This window comes from Berghia stephanieae, chromosome 13 (assembly GCF_034508935.2).
Source record: "Berghia stephanieae isolate SIO BIC M18660-M18661 chromosome 13, UCSD_Bste_1.3, whole genome shotgun sequence".
In the NCBI taxonomy this organism is placed as follows: Eukaryota; Metazoa; Mollusca; class Gastropoda; order Nudibranchia; family Aeolidiidae; genus Berghia; species Berghia stephanieae.
This window is the reverse complement of record NC_088372.1, coordinates 13,372,385-13,391,244: the sequence shown is the minus strand read 5'-3', so window position 1 is coordinate 13,391,244 and position 18,860 is coordinate 13,372,385. Positions and strand designations below refer to the sequence as shown.

At 36.6% G+C, this 18,860-nt stretch overlaps 1 protein-coding gene across 2 annotated transcripts in view; it reads right to left on the bottom strand.

Annotated features, from left to right (window-relative positions):
• LOC144959321 (N-acetylneuraminate (7)9-O-acetyltransferase-like) overlaps positions 1 to 18,284 on the bottom strand; it is a 44,929-nt gene extending 26,645 nt beyond the window's left edge. For both annotated transcript variants that reach the window (XM_078891875.1, XM_078891876.1), the window contains exons 1-11: positions 18,134 to 18,284; positions 10,685 to 10,781; positions 9,520 to 9,709; positions 7,968 to 8,081; positions 7,408 to 7,459; positions 7,146 to 7,217; positions 5,711 to 5,801; positions 5,037 to 5,145; positions 3,348 to 3,472; positions 2,501 to 2,562; positions 1,283 to 1,409 (exon numbers count right to left, since the gene is read on the bottom strand). In XM_078891875.1, coding sequence (XP_078748001.1) covers positions 1,283 to 1,409; positions 2,501 to 2,562; positions 3,348 to 3,472; positions 5,037 to 5,145; positions 5,711 to 5,801; positions 7,146 to 7,217; positions 7,408 to 7,459; positions 7,968 to 8,081; positions 9,520 to 9,709; positions 10,685 to 10,781; positions 18,134 to 18,266 — 1,172 coding nt within the window. In that variant the 5' untranslated portion in view covers positions 18,267 to 18,284. The remainder of the gene's footprint in view (positions 1 to 1,282; positions 1,410 to 2,500; positions 2,563 to 3,347; positions 3,473 to 5,036; positions 5,146 to 5,710; positions 5,802 to 7,145; positions 7,218 to 7,407; positions 7,460 to 7,967; positions 8,082 to 9,519; positions 9,710 to 10,684; positions 10,782 to 18,133) is intronic.
• Between the last annotated feature and the right edge of the window lie 576 nt (positions 18,285 to 18,860).

Below are 18,860 nucleotides of genomic sequence, written 5' to 3'. Positions count from 1 at the left end.
GAGAAAAAACACCTCAAGAACAAAGTTTGCTGAGCATGGTTTTGCATTTCCTCTGGCTCCAATCGTATGGAATTCTTTACCACCTAAAACCCAAAAATGTGAAAGTCTACCAGTCTTCAAACTGCATCTAAAAACCAATCTTTTTCATGTGAACTTCAAACAAGATATGTGTGTGACTGTTGTGGTTATTTTGTAGTCCAATAAATGAACTTGTGTGATACAACAAAATCTATCGTAAAGCACCTCTGAGCAATATTAGTGGATATCGGTGCTATATCAAATAATAATTATAATCATAGATGGTTGTATAGAGAGGTCAGAAAAAACTTCAACTGAACTCGAGTCTGATACCAGCCACTATACCTGTATGGTGAGTGCTCTATATACTGAGCTATCCAATACTTAAATGCAATCGTTAAAAAAAAAAATGTTCAACCAAAACGTCCAGAACCACGACTTGATTTTGTCTATCTATAATCCAAATTACCTGCAAATTTTTAAGAAAATATAATTTTTTTAAATTTTTAAATAATAGAAGAACAGAACCAAAGGATTTTCAGAGTTGCGTCTAAAAAAATAAGAAGGAGGGGGGGGGGGGGGGGGGGGGAGTGAAAAGAATTAGGTCTTGTGTTATTTTTTACTTTTGACGCTAATTAGCTAGGCTGATGACATAAAAATGGGAGTGTCGCCAAAATTCATGCAACAGAGCACATGTGTCAAAATATGACACACGATATAATGGTGATTTTCCTGGGGATCCAGCACAACTATCACCAAAGGAAAATGTTTGACAAAATCAGTGGAAAATCAATGGGAAAATCCCAAAATCCTGGAATTCCATGGATAATCACTGAACACTATTAATGGCCAGATAATCATTTTACACCTTAGTGCAGTGATGCAAATGTGGTAAAGACCCTTTTCCAAGGACAACTTTGCACTGCTCGGAGCGGACCGACCAAAGTCTGAAGGCAGGTGTAATACCAGACGACCACAAAGCCACATTGTCATTGTCTGAAAATGTTATTGACACCTCACAAGCAGTGCATTTCCTCCTTTGTGATAAATGTTTCATCATTTTTTTAAAAAGAAAGATATTTTAGATTTCCTAAGCACAGACACGAATGTAAATGTAGCTGCTCGAAGCTCTAAGAAATAAATAATAATGTAAAATTGAATGTAAGCTTCAATTTAATTACAAAAACAGATTTGATCTGTTTTTGTAATTAAATTGAAGCTTACATTCAATTTCACATTATTATTTATAATTATAAGTACAGACCTGTCACAGATAAAGCAGTAGGCCATTATAAGCCCAAGCTTGGAGACGGACGACATGATTTCATAGAGTGACTCATTCATGTCCTTCTGAGGGGGACTTTGGCCATTCCTGACATTCATTTCCACCGCTGGAAACAAAATAATTCAATATAATAATAATAATAATTAATTAATTGAGCTTTTTAAAACATGCTCAAAGCGCTTTACAAGGGTCCCTGGCCAACAGCAACATGTAACATTTAAGACGGGACATGATGCCTGTTACGCAATATTACAATTTTTTTCCAGACAGAGACAATGCTGTTAACGGCCAGGTACTCATTTCACACCTGAGTATGGTGAGAGAATGTGAGTAAAGAGCCTTCTCCAAGGACTCAACTATGCGCCGAGCGAGGCTCAAACACAGGACCTTCCGATCCGAAAGCAAGTGTCATACCACAAGACTACATAACCGCACAAAGGAAATTATAGGATATTATAGTTTCATTCTAACATAGTTTTCATGAAGCTAAAATGGTATCTATGGGATCTTGGGATATTAATTTGCTCAATCAATGACATACAAAATATTATCTTAAATTACTCATGTGATCCAAACAACAGACCTGCCAACTCGAAAAAATTTTAATTCGTGATTTTCAGAGGGAAAAAAATTCATTCATTACAACAAACTTAAGAATTGAATAATTTACTCTTAGTCTATCAGATATGGCTTCAAAATCCTGAATATATGCATTCCGGCACCAAATCTTTCTTTTTAAAAATTGTATTGAAACAAAAATGCCTATTTCTCTATACATTTTTAATAACCGTAGGTAGGTCTCAAACAACCAACAAAGGAAAAGGGTTTTAAACCTTCAGACTGTAGGTCTCAGGACTGATTGTGAAAAAAAAAAATAAAACACCAACTAACCAAGTTTAACAAAAATAAAGAAATGAGTTTAATTTAATTCCTTTTATTCAGTCCAAGGGAAAATTCGTCTTTAAAAAGTCACCAATATGAATGAATGAATGAATGAATGAAAGAAAGAATTATGATTTGAAAGTGAATGAGTAATTGGGGAAACTAATAAATGAATCATCCTTTAAGAGTCTCTGGGTATTAAAAAAGGGTTTAGACATTATTTTAATAGTGTTCGCATTAACTTTACATATGACAGCCATCTTGTCAAGGGTTTAGCATTATTGAAATTACCTACATCAATCTAAACATACTGACCTGCCCTGCCATTGCGTGGAATTCTTCGTCGGTAATAAATAAGGCCTAGGGTTATCAGCATGCTGTGAAAAAAAATGATGCAAAACCATTATTGGTAGAAGGCCTTAACGAGAGACTGAAGGGCATAACTTTTTTTTTTTTTTTAATTCTTATTTATAAACTTCATAATCGGTGTCTGCTTTCCCCCCTGACATAATAATAAAGGAGGAAGCCTGAGGAGGTTCAATCCAAATAAAGGATGGCATGATGTTTTTTTCTTATTCTTTTTATATATCTTTATTTCCCAATGTATCTGTCTACCATACACAACTTGTCAAATCATCATTTTGGACCAATCTTGTTTTTGTTTTTAAGGGTTTTAATGCGCTTGCAACACATTAAGGTCATATCAGCGCCAGTAAAAAGGAAGAAAATGGGATAGTAAAAAGTTCTAGAATTACAATTAAAGCACACAAGAAAATGTAAGACAAAGGGGAATTGGTTCAAATAGGAAACAGATGTAGATTCCAAGAGCACACTATCAAAGTACTTAGTTTGAGATCACCCAAAAGTTTCACCCAGACACCAGCACAAGATCCTACTACGAGGAATACACTCGAATGGTTACAAATCATATATTAAAATAAAAAATAACAATACAAAACATCTCCCAAAACTATAACTATACATTTGACTGTTTCCCTCCCAACCAAGGACTCCAGCCAGGGTCAGGACAAAACCAAGTAATCTCATTCCAAGGCAAAGACAGAAAGCAAATGAAAAACAAGTACAGGGGGACAGAAGACACAGCAAGTACCTCCCTGCCCACTATGGGAGGTCGGAACCCCACCCAGTGTACCAATCTTACCAGACCAGGAATCCAATGGCGGTGATAATTTGTAGGGTGGTGACCCTTTCAGGTGTGTTACAGCAGGTACCATCGTCATGGTTCATGTCGTTATTACAGTACATGTTGAGGAGCATCTGGACATCCTGCAAGACCAAAACACACCAACAATTTTACAAAACAATTTTTTTTTTTTAATTTATCTCTTTAGGAAATCAATTGATAGTTTGCTAGACTCTAAGACCTAGTATTATAATATCGTTTACATATAATATGTCAATGTTAATCATTGTTTTGATGCGTAAACTCAAATTTAAATCCTTTTTAGCAACTATATAATTTATTTTATTATATTCATTATGAGTGTAAATTGCAATCAAGTATTTTTTAAAAATGGATGATGGCAATATTATAGAAATTTTAAAAAAGAACGAGCTAATATATTTACTTATCACTCACCGTCTATAATGAATAATGTGATGCACACCGCAAAATTCCATATTAGATTAATAAAACCTTATGTTATCCTGACCTTCCACAAACAACAAATGAGAAATCTTTGTATTTTCTTGAAAAAGAAAATTTGAATTTCAAGCAAAAATAAAATCTGTGTCAACCCAAATTGCATGATTTCCTGTATATCTTTAAAATTTGACGTTTCCATTTTTCCATTTCTTATAAAAACTGCAACTTTCCTCTAAAATTCGAGGTGAAAAATTTGAACACGGTAGGGAAAAAATAATCAAAATCTAAGCAAATGTGACAACCTCCCCATCCCTCCACCCATTCTCAAAAAAAAATAATCTGAAAGTGGTATTTCTTATTGGCACCAGGAACCCCAATTTAAAAAAAAAGAGATTTTGTATGGCGCGATATCCACTTAATGTGCTCAAAGTGTTTTACAAGGGATCCCTGACCAACAGCAACATGTAACACGTAGAACGAGACATGACGACTGTTAGGCGATATTACAATTTTTTTTACGACAAAGAAAACACTGTCAACGGCCAGGTACTCATTTTACACCTGAGTATGGTGAGAGAATGTGAATAAAGAGCCCTTTCCAAGGACTCAACTATGCGCCGAGCGAGGCTCGAACTCAGGACCTTCTGATCCGAAATTTAAAAACCTGAGATGCTATTATATTTATATTGCATCCAATCTAACGTAACATTTCAGAATCCAAACCCTTCTTCAACCAACAATGAATGTGGTAAGAATCCAGAAAGAGGGAAGAAGAGATCTCATTTTAACTTAAGTGTGACAAACCTCCGCATCGCTCCACCCCCTCTCCCAAAAAAAAGAAATCTGAAAGTGGTAATTTTTATTGGCAACCAGCAACTTCAATTGGATTCAATAGTCTGATGTCACGTCACCCAGCAACGGCGACCATCGTGGTTCTAAACAAAGAAAATTGGTACTTTTTATTCTTCATGCTGGCTAGATCTTTTCATATGTCTTGTGATCAGAATGTGTAAAAGTCAAAACATGATCAGATTTATAATGGGTTTTTTATTCATCTGGATATGCTTTTATGCTCGTCAGAGAAATATTTCATAAGGGCACCTGCCATTGATCCGTTTAGAGCCAGTTACTAAGTTACCACGCGTCATGACGAGGGAAGTGACGTTACGACTGTTGAAGAGTATTTAAAAACCTGTGACTACAAGGCTCAATTTCCCTGATATCCCACCCATCCATCCTACTCACAATTTGTATGACTTTGTCGCGTTGATGCACCCCGTCAGTGGTGGAATCCTTCTTGGTACCCTGGGCCACCAGTCTGGAGGACCCCCATAGTATGGCCGCCGAGTCTCGTCTGGGAGGATGTTATAACATCAATATGATGAGCATGTATAAGGCAACCAATGCAATGATCACAGATAAGAATCTATCAATATGGTGGTCGTGTATAAGAGATTCCAACAATATGACTTCATTAATTATTTTACCTCTATTAAATACACATCATATGATATCACTTAACTTTATATGATTATTATTATTATGATAAATGATGACGATGATGTTTATGTTGATGACTATGATGAAGAAGACACTGTTTCAAACTCACTTCTTCAGATCTTTATCTTACAAAAAAAAAAAAAAAAGGCTGATCCTGAATTTGTCAAAATTCTCACCAAGACACGAGTACAGGAACATTTTGGGTGGACTAAAACTCTTCTTTACCAACAACAAAATAACCCCCCCCCCCCCCCCCCCCCCCCCCCCCCATACACACACACACACATACGAAAAATATTTAAAGTAAAACAATATTTCCAAAAGGAAAATTTTTTTAATATTCATCCCTCCAGATTTTTTTTTTTTAATTTGTTTTGTTAACTGAAGTAAAATTGGAATCAGAAATGCTAACAACTTACAAGGCTGTGATGGCTGCCTTGTTATACTTGTCAATCTGTTCATTGGTGATCATCTTACGTGATTCCCAAAGCTTCTCCTCCTCCACTGGATCTGAAATAAATATCATATTCTTTCTTTTGACGTCCTCAATCTGGATGCAATTTCCAGAACCAAATAGTGGATACATAATATGTAAATGTGATTATATTTTAAAAATTATTTATAACATCAATATGATGAGCATGTATAAAGCAACCAATGCAATGATCACGGATAAGAATCTATCAATATGGTGGTCGTGTATAAGAGATTCCAACAATATGACTTCATTAAATATTTTACTTCTATTAAACACACATCAATCCTAAGCATATGATATCACTTAACTTTATATGATTATTTTAATAAGCTGTAATTATCTTTTCTCCAAAACAGTTTATAATGCCTACAATGTTACATATAAACTGCTACATAAAAAGATGATGACTTATTAGAACTCACGAATTTTAAATCAATTGCAAAACATAGTCATTCTCGGATAGAAAAAAATAATTAAACATTTTTTAAATCGCCCTTTGAACACCAAGATGCCACACTGAAGTATTGCAATTTGTTATTTCAATATAACGAGATGATTCTATGATTTAATGTCAGAGTAAAGGGGAAGGGAAGGAGAAAAGGATGGAAGGATAAAGAAGAAATTTTCTTTAAAAAGAGAGAGAGAGAGAGAGAAAGACAGTGAGAGAGTGAGAGAGAGAGAGAGAGAGAGAGAGAAAGAAAGAAAGAGAGAGATAAAGAGAGAGAGAGAGAGAGAGAGAGAGAGAGAGAGAGAGAGAGAGAGAGAGACTACACTACCAGAATATGAATATTAAACATGACAAAATCAGCTAAAATAACTGAAAAATAAAAAATGTAATTCCGCAAAAGACTATCACCACTGTGTTAATATGAACTGGAGACACCACAGTTTATATTTCCCATGGAGACTGTTTCTTTCAATTGAGACCATCTTTGGCAGTAATCTTGGTATCAGTATCATCTACCAAAACATGAAGCAATATCGGGAAAATTGCGGGAAATTTGGAATGAGGAAAAATATTGGAATTTGTCCCAATAAAATCAGTCTAGTTGAGAGGTCTGTGTTCCACCAGGACTGTTGTGCATGGCTATGAATAAGAGACCCTATAAAAAATAGATGGCCATGTACATGAGACACTACCTTTATGATATAAATATTATGAAATTGAATGTAAGCTTCAATTTTATTACAAGAACAGATCAAATGAACGTTTCAGATTTCCCCTTTATCAACAAAACAGGATGAATGAAACACTACAGATGAATGTCTTGTAATAAAATTGAAGCTTACATTCAATTTCATATTATTTATTTCTTCGAGCTTCGAGCAGCAACATTTACATTACCTTTATGATGGCAAAATATAAGACAGCCTACCTTGTAACATCCATAACACTTTGGTAGAATCCTTTAGTTTTGTCACCACTGGCTGGATCAGAGTCAGATTGGCTGGAAATAAAAAAAACAAAAAAAGAAACAAATGAAAGGGGCTCAAAACTATGGATAATAAAATAAAAATTCCAAATAACGTAGTCAATGATAATTGTTGTATATTAAATTCTATACCCTCAGTCCTCAAAGAGCAAAATCAATCCTAAAGGGTTCTGTACAAAAAAAAAAAAAAAAAAATCAAACTTACATCTAAAATTTGTCAATTCGCTCTCACTTCCATTGAAGGTTTTTATTGTCCACTGAAAAAAATAGAGAAAAGAAACAATTAATATCATTGAATGCTGCTTAATTTACATATATTTTAAACTTTGCTATACACAAATCATTCTTATATAAAATAAGACAAAAATCAATTGAAAATGTAAATCACCTATATCATCTAGATGAGAGTTTAATAATAGCAACTTATCCTGGGTTTTTTTTTTTAATGTGCGCTTTTATATAGCACAATATCCACTAAACATGCTCAAAGTGCTTTACAAACGGTCCCTCACCAACAGCAACATGTAACATCTACAGACCTGCCAAACATCCCGGATTTTGTGGGACGATCCCGGATTTAAGCCAACATCCCAGAATTCCGCTATATAAAAGCGTACAATTTTTTTTTTAAAACCAGGATAAGCCCAAACTCAGAGAATAAATCACTACTCAATATTCTATCTTTATCAAAATCAAGATCACTATACCAGTTCTCTGTTTTCTACTATATTAAATGGATTTTTAAAAACTTTTTTTTTGCTGTACCATAGCACTGCCAGTGATGACAATATTGGGTCGAGCCCCTGGCTGGTCACTTTTGAGCCACTTCCTGTAGACGTCATACATCGACTCGTTCACCATTGGATGCCATAGGAATTCCTGCGGATGTCAAAGACAGTTAACAATGAAGACAAATTTGAAACTGCATCACAATCTTTTGTATCCTATTTTTTTCTAATTCATCTCAGTCTGAAGTATGTAACATACAATAATTGTGTCAGTGCATGACATAATCAGTCGGAAGGTACAAATTTTGGATTTGCATTTAAAAATTTTTTTTTAATTTTCTGAAAGAATATGCTCCCAAGAGCATTTTAATCTTTATTTGAAGTAAATGCAATATATTCTGTGTTTAGCTACACAGTATCAACAGTAACACTCAGTCTGACTCGGTCAGTCCGTTTATATTAAGGAGAAGAGAAAGGGTGTGAAAGAAATTTCTGACATTTTGCTCCAGTGACAAGATATTTTCCGTTATGTTATATAAAAATCCATGTCTCTTTTTTTTTTTTTTGAGCATTCACTCCTCCTCCTCCTCCTACTACTACTACTATTACTACTACTACTAAAACCGCTACTACAACTACTATTACTACTACTACAACAACTTCTACTAACAATTCCTACAACATACTACTAATACTATCACTTTTGGTAAAATGATGGGGAATTCACACATATAACGCATAGACATGTTAAATACTTCGAAAAATGGTTCTAGTGAATTCATTTTGAACCCAAAAGCGTTCCTAAGGCTGCCCGCTTGGTAATAAATAAATCAGACTCATACAAAATAATAATGAAAAAAATAAATGATCATTATAAATTTTAAAACCAAAATACAGTAATTTTAGTTATTATAAAGGGAAATAATCCATTAATGTTTAAGCTTATTAGCAATACTAATACAGTTTTTAATTGAAAGGTTCATTGTTCAATTGAATTCCATTTAAAAAAATTTATTTAACAAGAAGTAAAAGCTTAAATGTAGCCTGAGGTCATTTAAATTATACAATAAGCTTGCATGCATAATTCTATGCAAATCCTCATAAAGGTAAGAGAAAAATATAAGTGAAAACCAGCATTATATAACTGCTGAAATAATATTTATAGTACAAATTTACAAAATGTGACGCATCATACAACAATTGATGAATGACATTTATGTATGTATCATTGCATCAAATGTATCATGTTCAGCATCACTCACCCTCGGAAAAAAGAAAATATTACCAAAAAATCATACTAAATCCTCTGGAATCGTAATCCACGTATTTGGGTCCAAAAATCGTACTAAAATAGGCAGGTCTGTGAGTGGCCTTGAGCAAGTCACCTCGCCCTAGCTCAAATCGCGGCACTGCATTGCACTGCAGCTGACACCTGGGTTATTCCAGTCCTCCCTTGGAATAAACCCTGGAGACAAATTTCCACTACGATATGAATACAGGGAATTATTTTTCTTTTTACAAGTTTGTTCCTTATCAATCAATCAATCAACGGTGAGTCCAGCTGATTTGATTTTGAGCCACCTACTTACAATTTTGGCATTGATTTTGTTGTCGGTAAAGGCAAGGTCGCTGTGTTCCTTCCCATTCGTGTCCACCGGCTCCTCACTGAGAATCGACACCAGCTCCCAATACACCTGGCGTATCCGGGAGTCTCCAAGAAAAGCAATGTGGTTATGGCCACCCCAGTATGAAACATAATGCATACACGTACGGGCATCTCTATGGGGATAATAAAAGTCATTCAAGGAATATATCTCTGCGTGAAAAAAATCTTGAGTTTTTATATAGCGCAATATCCACTAAACATGCTCAAAAAGTTTTACTGGGGTCCCTAACCAACAGCAACACTTAACATGTGGGATGACGATGTACTTCCATTATAAATGGCTTATTCATCTTAACAACACCACTACCACATTATCTCATTCGTCTGTAGTGCTTCATTCCTGTTTTGTTGATAAAGGGAAAACCCGAAACGTCCATTTCATCTGTTTTCGTAATTAAATTGAAGCTCTTAAATTCAATTTCACATTGTTATTTTTTTTTTTTTATATAAATGTGTAGTCATAAGATACTGTAACCCATTCACTTTCATCTGCTATTTTGACTAAACATGTGTAATGTTAAATTTAGTGAAATTGAAAGACAAAATTTTAGACAAACAAATTAACAGATGCGCTGTATTACTATCATTATATATAGCTGATGCAATGTGTGTAGTGTGTAGTCTTGATAGATTGTCCCAATTATAGAGGCCACTCATTGAATCAGTTAATTGGAATGCCTCTTATCTGGAATGAATTCTGTGACAAGAGCTGTTCCTAATATTCCTCTTAAGCAAACATTCCAGTAAAATATTCAAAAGCATAGTTTTTTTTCAGTTAAAAATCATTAAGAAAGCCCACTTTTGAGGTTAAAAACAGATCAATAGATCACAAAGCTAAAAACAACAGGTTTGGCAGCTTTACAATCCAATCAAATTCCAAAATAGTTGCAGCTTCATGTGATGAAGATTTACGCAACTAGGTGAGGTGGGGTGGCCTTGACGGACTATCTATTTATTGGTTTTAAACTGGTCGCATTTTAAATAACTATGGAATATTGATTGTCAATTTATTGGTTGCTCTGATATTTTCAGGAATCATGCTCTTCCACACCTTCAAGCAACCCAGTATTGATTAGAATTCAACTCACGCCTTGCTGTATTTGTGCATCATACATCCATAGGGCTGCCATGTATTCCGACCAGGAAATCTACCCTCACTAAGCAGCCATTTGCAAGAGTCATTACCTAGAAAAGGTATAAAAGAGACAAAGAATAAAAATTTTACAAGCATTTTGTTTCAAAAATATCCATTTTACAAAGCTATGTTTATATTATGTCAAGATCAAACAGTTAACTTTATGGTCCATTTAGACCTGCAGTTTTTCACCCAAAGCCTGGCGGATATATTTTGATGCAGTCGGAAGCACAATCTTTACTTATTCTTAACTTTATTGCTTACAGGACTTACAAAAATTTTATTTCTCTGTTCAAATCCAGTATGACATTTAGTGCACGACTGAAAATTCAAAAATGCAATGAGCACCAACATATGTCGATGAGAGAAGTTCCGTATAGACGTACAGCTATTAGCTTGATCCGCGGCTTTGGATCTAGGTCATCATAATACTGTGCGTCGTCAGTTTGAGAGAGTGTGTGTGTGTGTATATGTACATTGATGATATGCGTTAAGGTTAAATATTCACAACATCCACAGACAATCTAACATACCAACATAAAACTCTGCGTAACCATTAGACTGATTGATATAATTTAGTGAGAACTAATCACTGTCAAAAAATAATAGCAAAGAGCTGAGTGGCGTCAACTTCATTCCTTCTATACAGACCTATTCTCTGTCATCACATTCTTGTATACAGTACAGCAGTCCTCTTTGTCACCTCTCTCTCTCTCTCTCTACACACACACACACACACACGGACTCTCTCTCCTCTTGTCCTACACTCTTTTCTTCCCTCTCCCTTACCACATACAACCCCCCCCCCCCCCACCCACACACACATACACACAATTCGCACATCCTCAACATTATGAAGATTCCATCACTACATATAATAAGCCGGGACTCAATAGCACTTATTCCGTAATCTTCAGATCAAAGTTTGATATCAAAAAGTGATGATGATGATGAGATGTTGAAAAGAAGAAGAAGAAGAAGAAGAAGAAGAAGAAGAAGAAGAAGAAGAAGAAGAAGAAGAAGAAGAAGAAGAAGAAGAAGAAGAAGAAGAAGAAGAAGAAGACGTTAAGCTTGTGCTGCTTGTGTTGAATAGAAGTAAAATTTTCCTTCATTGTTTTGATTGTAGTTTTAAATTTTACTCAGATATGTGATTAGATCTTTTTTTTTATTTTTATTATTTTGCAAATGAAATGTAATACAATAATAATAAAATAGGAAAAGAAACAGCTAGGTTTATCATTTGGCTGTCATTATTCCCAGACACCTGTCTGGGGATAATGAAAATTCGTTATTCCCAGACACTTATTTGAAACTCCGCTTTTTTACTTTTAAACAATTATCCACATTCCAGAATATGGAATGTTTCCAAATGCACATAGAAATAAGGATAGTTAATAAAATATCTATAAAAACATAAAATTAACCAACATTAAATCAGTTGTTACTACATATACACAATATGCATCGACTTCGAAGTGGGTGTCATGGCCAAATGGTTTAGTCGTCTGTCCTGGAAGTTTTACCAGAATCGACGTTGTGGGTTCAAATCCTGGTTCCGCCACTTTTTTTTTTTTTAATTTATTTAATTATTTTTTTAAATTTATTTAATTATTTTTTTTAATTCATCTTCTTTTTACAGAACATTGCAAGGGATAAATTTCCCATCCATCCTCCCCCCCACCTCTCTCTCTCTCTCTCTCTCTCTCTCTCTCTCTCTCTCTCTCTCTCTCTCTCTCTCTCTCTTGGTTCCTTTCTAGTTTCTAGCAAATTGTCATATTCGTCCCCACTCCGATCTCAAAAAGTGTCTAAAAAGAATAAATTATTAAAAAGCAAACAAACAGAAATATTCAGAGAGTGACCAAATGGCCAGATAGAGGATAAAAAAACAAACAATAATTATTTTTTAAAATAAAAACAATTTTATGAAATTCATGCTCAGAAACGGAACAAAAGGCCAAACAAAAAAGAGAAAAGAATAGACTCGCTCAAAAAAAAAAAAAAAAGGGGTGGGGGGAGGATGGATGGGACATTTATCCCTTGCAACGTTCTGTAAAATTAAAAATCGAAGTTTTTTAAAAACATGATAAAAAGTTTTTGAAAAAAAGAAAAAAAGAAAATAAAGAAAAGAAAGAAAGAAAAAAAGCAAACAAAAATAAAGTAAATTTTTAAATAAAAAAAATATCTGCAATGGGAATCGAACCCGGTACTTTCAATGTTAGAGTCTGACCGCTTGTCCGCTGCGCTACGAAGCCACCGGACTGTTCATCACATTTAGTAAGGTCTTTCTAAAACATTATTTTACCTTCAATGCAACTTCTATTTTCTGGTTTTATATTTCGATTTTTTAAATTATTATTTTTATTATTATATAAATTTATTTATAAAAAGATCCTACAGATGTTCACAAAATATCTTTCGCCATGTCCACTTTGCAGATGGAATTTCAGGAAGGCTGACTGGGAGGAATTCAGTTCCTATATCGAGCAGGTCTGCCCTGCCATTCCTCCCAAGTCCAAGAATATAACCAGATTTAGTAGGCTACTGGTTAAGAGCGCTCAACGCTCTATTCCACGGGGCAAACGGAAATTCTACACCCCTTGCTGGACAGCAGAGTCGGAAGAGCTGTACCGAGAGTACCAGCAGACCCAGTCCCAGGACGCAGCCGATAGACTACTTCAGTCTCTGGCAGAGGAAAGGAAGCAACGGTGGCAGGAGACCGTGGAAAGTCTCGACTTTACACACTCCAGCCGCCACGCTTGGCGTTTGATAAAGAAATTGGACCCAGATCGGAATTTCGCGAAGGCTGCACCGGAATGCGAGGCAGATACAATTGCCAAGAATATTAAGAACCGTAGTAAGCGGGTCCCTAATCAGGCTTTTGAGCGCGGTGTCCGCAAGGCGTACCGTACGATTTTGGACTTGCTACCTGCGGAGGAGTCGGACTGGACGGCCCCGTTCAGTCCCAGAGAAGTGGGTGCAGCCATTAGCGAAGTGAAGAACGGCAAAGCAGCAGGGATAGATGGTGTATATCCTGATATGGTGACGCATCTGGGCCCCAGGGCACGGGCCTGGCTAGCAGAGGCAATGTCTGACATCCTTGCAAAAGGAAAGCTTCCACAAGTGTGGAAGCACGCGAAGATAGTTGCCATCCTGAAGCCAGGGAAGCCGGCGAAGGAGGCAGACAGTTACAGACCCATTTCGCTGCTGAGCTGTCTTTACAAATTGCTGGAGCGTGTTCTATTAAACCGATGGGGGCCGGTCCTAGACGCTGCCCTGCCACCTGAGCAGGCAGGCTTCAGGGAAGGGAGGTGCACCACGGAGCAGGTCATTGCCCTTACAGAGCATATTGAGCACGGGTTCGAGAGAAAACAGCAAACAGGTGCTGTGTTTATAGACCTATCAGCGGCGTACGATACTGTCTGGTGCGATGGGTTAATGCTCAAACTTGCAAAAATCATAAGGTGCAAAAAGTACTTGAAGTTGTTCTCTTCGATCTTAGGGGAAAGGCAATTCCACGTCGCGCTGGGAGACGTCACGAGCAAAGTAAGGAAATTGAAGAATGGGGTCCCTCAGGGGTCGGTACTTGCGCCAATGTTGTTTAACGTTTACATTAGCGATATGCCGAACACTTCCTCCCTGAGGCTGGGATACGCAGACGACTGGGCACTCGTTACTCAGAGTAAAGTGTGGACCCGTCTCGAGAGCGTACTCAGCGAGGACGTCACCAGACTCAAATTTTACTTTGACAAGTGGTACCTGAAGATGAACACTTCAAAAACCGTGGCCACTGCATTTCACTTATGCAGTGGTTGGCACACCCGTAAACTGAATGTCCTAGTCGGGGACCAGCCACTCCCATATGAGCCGCGTCCAAAATATTTAGGGGTGACGTTGGATCGCAGCCTTACCTATCGGGTTCATCTCGAAGGGGTTGCCCGGAAGATAGAGAAACGCAACAGTCTTCTGAGGAAGCTGGCGGGATCGACTTGTGGCGCTAGCCAAGCGCTCCTGAGAACATCCGCCCTGGCACTATGCTATTCCACCGCGGAGTATTGCGCTCCAGTGTGGGGTAGAAGCAGAAACGTTGAGAAGGTGGATGTAAAACTTCGCAAGTCGATGCACATAGTGTCGGGAACGCTAGCAACAACCCCTAGAGAATGGGGCCCGATAATGGCAGCGATCCAGCCCCCCGATGTCCGGAGGGAGACCATTACGGGAAACTGGCTGAGTAAGATCAAAGAGAGAGGGAATGGGGATACCCCTCTCATGCGCATAATGAACGGTGCCCCGTTTCGAGCCGAAATAAGTCCCGGCAACCCTTGTACGCAGAATCCCTGACTACGGACAGAGCTGCACATACGAGATGGAAGTCGGTTTGGACGAATTCAATCCCTCGTGGGGACGGGGACCTACACTCCTCTAAGCTTGGTGAGAAGTTGCCAGGCTTTGATACCAGTAAGAGGAGACACTGGGTAGCTGCGAATCGGCTTCGGTCGAGGAGCTGCCTAACGGGCGGTGCGTTACGTCAGTGGGGTCTAACTTCCTGTCCAATATGTCCACGCTGTGGGCAAGAACCCGAAACGGCAGAGCATCTAGTCGAAAGGTGTGTTGTGACGATGCTACCAGGCGGGTTCGCGACGGTGCACGAATGCGGACCGGACTTTGCTGATTGGGTCGATCGTCATAACATAATAGTGTGAACCATAAGAAGCTGCTGCTGCCATGTCCAAATAGAGAAACACAATATCGCTGATGAAATTGGGTGGGATGCGCATGCGTGACGGAGGTGTATAAAAACGGTCCGTTAAGATACACCGTCAGCGGAGGTGCATAAAAACACTACGTTTAAGGTTTTATAGATATTTTATTAACTTTCCTTATTTCTATGTGCATTTGGAAACATTCCATATTCTGGAATGTGGATAATTGTTTAAAAGAGCGGAGTTTCACATATGTGTCTGGAAATAAAGAATTTTCTTATCCCCAGACAGTTGTCTGGGGATAATCACACTAATCACAGTCACAGCGTTATCATTTACGCTGTGATTATCCCCAGACACCTGTCTGGGGATAATAAAAATTCGTTATCCCCAGACACCTGTCTGGGGATAACGAATTTTCATTATCCCCAGACGCATATTTGAAACTCCGCTCTTTTAAACAATTATCCACATTCCAGAATATGGAATGTTTCCAGATACACATAGAAATAAGGAAAGTTAATAAAATATCTATAAAAACATAAAATTAACCAACTTTAAAATCAGTTGTTACTACATATACACAATATGCGTCGACTTCGAAGTGGGTGTCATGGCCGAATGGTTTAGTCGTCTGCCCTGGAAGTTTGACCATAATCGACGTTGTGGGTTCGAATCCTGGTAACATCACTTTTTTTTTTTTTTAAATTCCGTCTTCTTTTTACAGAACGTTGAAAGGGATAAATGTCCCATCCATCCTCCCCCACCTCTTTTTTTTTATTATTATTAAACTCTCTCTCTCTCTCTTCCCCCCTCCCCACCCCCCGTTCGGGGCGGAGGGTCATATAATAATAATAATAATAATAATAATAATAATAATAATAATAATACTAATAATAATAATAATAATAATGATAATAATAATAATAATAATAATAATAATAATAATAATAATAATAATAATAATAATAGTAATAGTATGATAATAAGAGTATTAATAATAAAAATAATATTATTATTGATAATAATATAATAATGATTATGATGGTAATAGTAAAAATAATAACAAATATTAGAATTATTATTATTATTATTATTATTATTATTATTATTATTATTATTATTATTATTATTATTATTATCATTTGACCAAAACAAAAAAAAAAAAACAATAATAGATCTAGAGCAAATTAAATAATGAAATAATATTATCGGAGAAATAAAAAATTTAACTGATTAAAAAAAACTCTTGCTCGGAACTCGGAACAAAAGTGAAAACAATGAAAATCAATTGGGAAGAAAGAAAGAAAAAGTAAAAAAAAAAAATGTGTGTGTGTGTGTGAGGGGAGGGGGGGGGGGGGGGGGGGGGGGGGGGGGGGGGGGGCGGGTCGCGACTGGGTCGAATCTGTGCAGCTAAAAGGAGTAAAATGAAAGGTGGCCTAACCCACTGAGCTGCCTACACCGCTATCGGAATAGTTTAAATTCATATATGAGCTAAACATATATCCACCATTTTTGCTTCCTTGTTTTGGGAGTTATTTTCATCTCTGATTCGAATAAAAATATGTTGTTGGATCTAGTTTTGTGGACGTGTGATACTAAATTGTATTGTCTTGTGCGAAGCAGACAGGAAAATAACAGGTGTGGGTTTTGGGCTTTGGGGCGAACAACACCATGGCCTAGGAATTCGTCCGCGAAATAAAAATTATTCCCGGTCGTCCCCAAAATTGTGGCCAGAATGAGCAAATTATAGAAACAAGAGATGATCAATAAAGTTAACAGGTAGGTAGGTAATGAAAATTTAAATGGTTGGTGGACTATGAACAGATTTGATGATTAACAACTTTCTTCCTGGTTGAAAATAAAAAGTCGAATTGCCAGTTTGACGTTTTCAGATCAAAGTAACAAAAGAAATTTCATTGATCCATTTGCTTTAAAATATTTTTTTTTAAATGAGCTGGATTTGACATTTGATCACTATTTACTTTCATCTTGTGTTAAATATCACTTGATATATTAACTGTTTTGGGACACAACCACTAGTATTTTTTCCAGAATATTTGGTATTTTTCACGCCTAGTTTGGCATTTTGCATAAAATCTTTCTGCCCACTTGCTACATGCGTCTGGGGATAACAAAAATTGGTTATCCCCAGACACCTGTCTGGGGATAACCAATTTTTGTTATCTCCAGACAGGCGTCTGGGAATAATGACAGCCTATCATTTATCATTCGAAAGTTTGACCACCATCATACCAATGAGAACACCGCTGAAATGTTTAAGTTTAAATGCATATAATCCAATCCCAACTAATATCAATTTCCCTAAATTATTGGTTTGAAAACAAATAAAAACAAAAGAAGATAAAATTGACAAGCAGGTAGTTACGATAGGTCTAGACGTCTGGTCTAGTTTAGTTTGGCAGGACTTCCGTAGTTTCACTTTTATTATAATCTATATACATTTCAGGTCATTTCAAGAGCCACAGAGGCTAACAGTCACAATATCTAATCAATATTACTAATACTTTCATTGTTTTATGCGTAATTATCTCTAAATTAAAAATCAGTTGCTAGCCCTAGCAACAAATCCGAGTAAAGATACAACTGACAACAGTCCCCTAAAGTCAAAGAAGAGTTGAGGCCGAGGACTGAGGAACATCAAACTTTCTTCAATTCTTGGCCAGAAAATAAAGTCTCACCATATTTAAAGTGAAGTGTTCCGTGATATAATATAAAGAATGAAACCATACAAGCAGCGACTAATTTAGCATTTGTAACGTTGAGATATTGTGTTATTTCTTTGGTAGCACTGCTAGTGGCTCTGTCGGCCATATTGACAACTACCTCACAACTAAGGGAATCAATTCTAGTTTCGGAATCTCAATTCCGGATCAGCCAGATGACCAGAGTTCCTTAAAGCCAATAATTTAGACTTCAAAGGTGACCAAATAGGACCTCACGTGTCCAAACACTAATAATACTCTGAAAAAAAAACAAATTGGTTTGCTAAACAAAATTATCTACTCTAATAGAAAAGGGGTATTGAAAAATAATAATAATGAATCATAAATCAATTATGGAAACACGAATCTCTGCCTGGCTAATGTTGCCTAAATTGACTACTTACGTGACCATCTGGCAGCATTGATCTCACTCTGTGTACAAGACCCCACTACGAGCGATTCTGAGAGAGATGGGTGGGGCGATGCGAAGTGGGAACATCGATCTAAGAATTGTCTGGGATCCTTATTTCCAAAAATATATCAACACCTCAAAAATGACACAGAGGAGGATGTCCAGGCGAATATACAACGACTCCTCACCACAAACAAGCGCCTCATTATTGATTAAAAGTTGGGGGTTTTTTGGTTTGTTTTTATGTTTGTTTTTTTTTTGTTTTGTTTGTTTTTGTTTTTTTTTTTTTTT